The sequence below is a fragment of the Meleagris gallopavo genome, chromosome 1 (genome assembly GCF_905368555.1).
Source record: "Meleagris gallopavo chromosome 1, MGAL_WU_HG_1.1, whole genome shotgun sequence".
In the NCBI taxonomy this organism is placed as follows: Eukaryota; Metazoa; Chordata; class Aves; order Galliformes; family Phasianidae; genus Meleagris; species Meleagris gallopavo.
Window position 1 is genome coordinate 170,697,081 of NC_139404.1, and position 7,249 is coordinate 170,704,329.

Here is a 7,249-nt window from a genome sequence, read left to right on the forward strand (position 1 = left end):
CAAACATACATCTCTGCCTCACCTATAGAAACAGATTTATGCTTAGAGAAGGGTGGGGGGAAGGTCAGTTGGTATTTGGCTTGAAACTTGAATCTACTAAAATATGAAATTAATAGCATCCAGAAGTAGAACATATGGCATCCATATATATGGTACTGTATCTGCTTGATGATGTCAGACTACCTCTTAAGGTTTGGGAAATGCACTTTTTAAAGCATTTAGCCATGTTGTGGGCTAAACCTTTCAGACTTGACTGAAACAAAACAGGTTTAATTTGGTCTGAACACTTATTATCCCTGGTATTTGCGGGCCACATAAAAACTCATGGTTTTCATTAGCTTTGCATTTCACACACAGCCTAATTTCATTTATTCTCATTTTATGCCCCTGCCAGACCACCGCTCTTGATAAGGAGAGGCAGGTTTTCCGACGAAGACGCAACCAGGATGTGAGGGGACGTTACAAGGCACAGCAGGCTCCACCTGAACTCAACTCCGAATCGGAAGATTATTCACCAAGTTCATCCGAGACTGTTCGCTCACCTAACTCACCCTTTTAATAAAACACTTTTACTCAAAAGTCTTGGCTTTAACCCTTTGAGACCCTGAAAATCCTTCAGACCCGTGTGAGGTGATCACATCCAATCTGTCCAGCACTAACCGCTGAGATAGTGGAATATAAAAAGGTGCTTACAGAACCTTTGTAAGAATTGTTTCCTAATTAATTGAAATACTTGTTCTCTGTTTAGATTGTAACTTGCTGCTAATATTATCCTCAAAGGGTTAAGGCTATTTTGCTTTTTTTATTTCAAGATAGAAGCAGTGAATGTTTTCATCAGTGAAGTTAGGAACTGCAGTATGTAATTTTAGCACATGTTAACCCTCTGAGTAAAGAATCAACTTAAATCTTGACAGCCCACATTAGGGCTTTATTCTGGCTTTTTTGCTTTTATACGCACATACCTTTTATAGTACCCTAAAGTTCCTTGCTAGCTTTGGGCCAAAATAGTACCAAACACACTATCGCTTAGGAGCTACAAATATGGGCTTTAAAAACAAAAATATAGTGAAACAAACAGTATCTTCCACAGCAGCTCATTCTAAACTTGCATTATGCTTCCATAGAAAATGACTGTTGTTGGAGGATATTATGCGGGATCAATGGGAAATTAAGTTTAGGGCAGCCTTAGAGTTTACAGCAGATGACATGATGATGGCCACGGAGGGTTGCTTCCCTATCGTTTTTGCCAATGACAATGCTGAGTCTTGGGAAGTGGCCTGAGAACAAGTTCTGTCATGTAAAGTATGTAATGATGTAGTTGAGAAGGTCCTGTTTCAAAAATGTACAGACATCCTTCCATTCAGCATGACCTGGTTATTCCGTAGATAGCCACAGCTAATACTGTGGTGAAATTTAAATATTGAAATTGAGAATTACCCTTAAAACAGCTAGAGTATTTCTGAATTGGGGAAAATAAAGTCATTTAATATATATGTAAAGCCTAACCTGTATTAGTGAAAGTTTTTGTCTTAGAGTGGAGAAACTAAAAATAACTCACCATTTCTATTTGTAATATTCAATAAAATGGGCATTTACATAGAATATACATATTTTTGGTTTGTTAAAACCTCAACAAGCATTGCAGCATTTTCTTTAACCATTATTGTAAAGTTGGCTTCCACAGAGATATTATACTTTGCAGACTTTTGCTTCAAATGTTGTAATTTGAAAGAAAAAAAAGTGATTATAAATTCACTCAAAATTTCACTAGAATAGAAAATGCAGCTTCCAGAATCCTATTCTAAAATGAAAGTTAACATTATTAAAGTTATACTTTCACTTTTTATCCATATAAAATCAACAATATTTGATGCATTCCCATCTAAATCTAAAATTTTGTCATGGTGTTTTTAAAAAGTCATAAAAATGTGGTTTTCTCTGTCTTCCCCCCTCTTTTTTCTCTCTTTCATTGTCTCTTTGTATTTAGTATCATACAAATGGAAATATCAGTATGCTGCCCAAAAAGATGTGCAGACTTTGCTGATCTTGCTGGGAAGTATAAATAAAGTTTGGAGGAACAGGGCAAGTTGCCCACAGTGCAGTTTCTGTTCTGAGTTGTGTTTGCCCACCGAGCTATCACTACAAGCAGTTGTGGCACTGAATGTGTACCTGCACATTGTTGGATTTGGTGTAATGCTCTTAATGCTCTACTGCGTTTCTAGATGGAAGTATCAGATGAACCACATTTTAAGAAACACTGGAATTGTTTTGTTTCCCCATCTTTTAAAATGCATCCTTCATTGTTTCAGTCATAAAAGATTTATATATTAAAAGGTTTGAAGATTTTGAATATAGGAATTTCATCTTGTGAATTTTCACACAAATGGTACAAATATTTCATACACAGCAATTAACTTGAGCCAGTGTTAAACTAGAAGTGAGACATGTAGTCTAAGTTAGATCTCCAGACTTTCTTGGTACAGAAATGGGCATTTTCAGGTTTGATTCATCTCATCTGTTGTGGCACACATTTTAGGAAGGGCTCATGTTTTGATACACCTATTGATCTCACTTCTTTGACTGGAGAAGGAACCACTGGTAGGAGCTCACATCAGACACCAAACTTAAGATTATTAAGTTTAATAGAACAAATTTCACTTTAGGAGCCTGATCTCTGAATATACATCCGTATGCAGAAGTCCTGTGTGTATGCATGGCCTCAGTCACTCTAATTGGAACCCAAGTTATTAACCTAAGTGAATCAAGTAGGTGTCTTGTAGGAGAATTCCACAGAGGCAGGAATTGAAAGGATAAAGGAACTTCCATGTGAAAGTCCTCAAGTTTTAGGACTTGGGAAGGCTGCATATGGGGAAGGATTCATCCTTGACCATGCCTATCCAATCCTAGAGTCCCTGCGAAGTCCTTTGCTAGACAGAACACACTGTCATCACTGTCACTGTGATGTCAATGGCTGTATTTTAATAACATTTGGGTAGGGCAGATATTTTTTGTTCATGGCAACAAACGCTCAGCCAAAATAAATTCTCTCTTGTGCCACTTACTTACCTACATCAAGTTATAGCAGGTTAGGATCTGGCGTATGTTTTGCCCTTCCCACATTGTAGTACAGCATCCCTTTAGAATAGATGCAACTCAACCATGCAAATGCAAGACATACACTTGGTAACAAGAAAGTGTCCATTAATACCACATGCTTTTTGACTGTTGGGAAAATTTGGCAGCCTTAAAGCAAAGGCCAATGGCCATTCTTCTTAATTAGAGAGGGAGGTCAGAAGAAAAAATATATATATACATTTCAACTTAAGCATGAAAAATATTACTCAAAACCCACCTGGGAGTTTCCTATCACCTTTGCCTTGCTTTGGAATACAGTTTATCATTAAAATAAGATGTTTGGCTCCTTCATCTTATACCATCTTGCACTACTTAAATTGTACGTGAAAATAATCCTACATCCTGAAATCACTACTCATCCCCAGCATCTTACGTGTTTCTGATCTTTGGCTTATGTTTTATGAACATAACTATAAAAACATTTAAGTTATTTTTAGGTCTGTAACATATTGAGTTTCAAATTGCTGATAGCCTCTTTGTAGGTTTCAAGGTATCTGAATCTGAAAACTTTTAAAAGGAGTTTCCTTGGTGGTTTTGAATATATTCATATATTTTAAAAATGTTAAACGTGGTTATGTTTAAAATAACCATATACATGTATATATGTGTTTAGTTTTGTGGAAATAATTTTTCAGGCTTGCACGTTAGCATCCGCCCCATTTCTTTTCTAATGTCCGAGTTCCTGGGAGCAAGTAAGAACAGACTACGTGCCCCCCAAAATACTTGAAACACCATTTAAAAAAAGGAATCAAAGACAACAGACTATTTCTAATGTGATGATCTGAGAGAGCACATAGCACACCACATTCATTTTACTGTAATACATACTGGTCTTCCTGACCTCTTTCTTCATTTTCCTTTTGAATCACTGTAACGTATTGCTAAAAATAATTTTTTAAGTGCTTACTATGAATACAAGGCCACTTTCCTCCTGTCAAGCCAATGTAGTTAGCTGAGACGGATGGCCATCATGGTAGGCCCCATCTATCACCAAGGAGAAAGAGAGAAGCACTTCCACAGAGCAATTCAAGTCATCTAATATCTGGTCTCCCGAGGTGCCTGTTGGGCTGATCTTAGTATTAACAGAATAGAACAGGGTCACTTCCAGCTTAATTCCTCTCAATTAACTGTAAGTGGGGATAACATGATCTCCAACCTGAGTGCAATATTCTAGTGAGCTTGCATGTAGTAAGCAAACTTTGTTGTGAAAATGTAGTGACGGGTAGGTGATAGGTGATAGCACAGTTAAATGGTCCTGAGATGGGTTTCATCTCATCTAGATGCATCCATCTAAGAGTTACGTATCTAATCTAAGGCAATTATCTCCGCTTCCCTTATAGTTGCTGGAGACTGGCTTCTCTAGTGTACAGTTACAATTCTAGGATGGATGAATCTCTTACTAGGTGAAGTGGCTAGCTCAAATAGATTTAGAACGTGATTCATTCAGTCGCAACGCATAAATTAATATTTCTGTCAGTTTTAATTTTCATAGCATTAATGTACAAAAAATCCAGAATACTACACCTATACTCAGAGGGTTAACAGAAAAGCACAAGGCATGCTGATTACATTGGTGTATCCAAACTGCTTTGCTTTTTTAGCCAGTGTTTGCTGATTTTTTCAGAAAATTCTTGAAAATTTTCAAGTTTGAAATAATTTCAGTGTTGTCGTTTAAGGAATTTCTATAACCAAATTAATCTTATTTTTAGCTTAACTTATCACAGGAATAATATGTATCATTGATGCAGTGTAAGTCTGTAGTTATCAATTTTATTAATTCCACAAGTGATTCCGGAAATCTCTCTTTTTTTAAGTACTTACTATAGAGCTTACAATGGTGGCATAGGTGACTGAGACTGTCGTTCTTATTGGTAAACAAACAATATTGTAATTTCAAGGAAGTCCTAAGAATCAGCTTTTCCGTTTGGTAGTGTACTAGTTAGGGGAAAACCTATCTCATGACATGCATTGTGTAAATCATCTTTGTAGATGAAGATCGTTCATATTAATGAACACATTCTTTTTCCTTGACATTGTAGCAAAAACTGTTTACTTGTTAATGAACAACCAATACATTTATTTGCTTCAGACTGTTAGAGGGGAAAGTGAGATTCCAGTCATTTACAATGTTATCGCTTTACAGTAGCCCTCATCTAATTTAAATGTGGTGCATACTACAATAAGCAGGGCCAAACCTGTGAATAAACTCCTGAAAAAGCCTGGTGGGTCTTTATTCAGTTGGATGCTTGCATACAGCACTGTGTGACAGCAGGAAGGCTTTCAAGAATTGTTGAAATGAAAGCAATATATCCACAAATAAGAGCTAAATTACAATCCTTTCCCTATGGGGCATATATGTTTAAAAAGAATAAAAAAAAAAAAAAAAGAAAGAAAAGAAAAATTGGCTTAGAGGTTTGCAGCAGTACTATATTACCACAGGGCAAGTACATTAAATCATTGTTATTTGCTAGCCTGGGGTGTATGTTAGAAAATGGCATCTTTTTTATTTAGTTTAGACTGTGGGCAGAGAGAGCTTTCCTGATATTGTTGCAATGCCTGCCAGTGCTGCCACGGCTAAGGCTGTGTTAGTATTTCCATTATAACCTCTTATTCTCAAAGGTTTTTAATTTGATCGTAAAAATTGGCTTCAGGCAGAAACTTGGCATACAATTTTTCAGCTCAGAGTGGTTCTTTTCCTAAAATATGAGGGAAATCGGCTTGACCCCATTGACATTTATATCCTAACTGTACACAAACATTCCCACGCAGACACCAGTCGGAGCGCCTTAAACAAAGGCCGATTTATGCAGCCGATTACAAACGTGGTTCATTTCCAAGCATATCTTGCAGGCCTTAACTACAAAGCTGACAGCTCAGAACTTTTGGGCATTTTGAAATGCGGGGAGAAAACTCGGTTATCAAGAGCAAAAATGTTCCACATGTGGGACGGTTTTATACCAACGTGACAAGCATGTAAAGTCAGCAGGGTAGTGGGACCGTATATGCATCCCACAGAGCACTTGTGTAATTCCTGAAGCACTTGGTATAAGGCATTCTGTATAGCAAAAGTGAATAAACTGCATTTCTCTGCAACCTTGGGAGAGGAAGCACCTGTGCTTGAGAGCAGGACCATGGACAAAGCTGGTGTGCCACCAGCTAGAAGTGTCTGGAGAGAAGAGCCAAAGGAGCGTGTTTTCTCTTATGGGAAAAAAAAAAACCAATAATTGTCTGAATAAGGATTGAAAACTCTCACTGAATGAGAAAGGTATTAAAAGCATTTTGGAAAGCATTTGGAACCATTTGAAAACTAGGAAAGTGCAAAGAGCCACTTAGTATAATGAATCCCTGCACAGAGCCAATGGGCTGCTAATCTGAAGCAAATTTACAGCTACAAACAGGCATAATTAATATACAAATCAAGAACACCCAGCAGCAGCTGGAATTGAAATCCTAGTTCTTTTAGCAAACATAATGCAGACCTCTTCCTTGTAGATTCACTAAATGAGACCGTGTGTGGCTGTTTGAAGTTTTGTTGCATAGGGGCTGCTGGGGAAGTTAGGTGTTCAAAAAGCAACTGTAAATTATTATTGTTATTATTTTTAATACAGATTCCACAGCATGCTTCTCCCCTAACGGTTCCTTTTTGGAAATAACAGCTTTCAAAAAGTGATGTCTATGGATTTTATACTTGTCTGCATATATACCTGGATAGCCCATGCCAAACACCTTCAATAAAAATGGAGTTGCCATAATGAGGCTGCGCTTTGTATTACCTGCAGATTTCTGTGGCTGTAAGGGAAAGGGATGCCTTCCTAACCCTTCCTAGTGACCGACCCGGAGGGGCTGTCAGGATTTGGCCATTTTTTTGATATTCACCTGCTCAGGTACCAGGGACATACAAAATGATCTACCCACATCTCCAACACTCCTGCACATTCTGTCACGACACAAGTGAATGTCAGGATGGATAAAATTATTGCTTGTGCTAAATGACTGGGCTGGGGGAAAAAACGTGGATAAAAATGAGCCATGATGAATTTAGACTGGCATTTGGAAGATGGCTTCTGATTAACTGATCAAACAGATTTTTGAGCATTTTTTTTTTTTTTTTTGA

The 7,249-nt window shown here is 37.4% G+C and overlaps 1 protein-coding gene across 3 annotated transcripts in view; it reads left to right on the top strand.

Annotated features, from left to right (window-relative positions):
- The window catches only part of DCLK1 (doublecortin like kinase 1), a 229,717-nt gene extending 222,830 nt beyond the window's left edge, over positions 1–6,887 (top strand). For 2 of the 3 annotated variants that reach the window (XM_085216016.1, XM_085216015.1), the window contains one exon: positions 395–6,887. In XM_085216016.1, the coding sequence (XP_085072142.1) occupies positions 395–452 (58 nt within the window). In that variant the 3' untranslated portion in view covers positions 453–6,887. Of the gene's footprint in view, positions 1–383 lie in introns of all 3 variants that reach the window. The other variant, XM_085216017.1, reaches the window with a different exon arrangement.
- Positions 6,888–7,249: the final 362 nt, after the last annotated feature.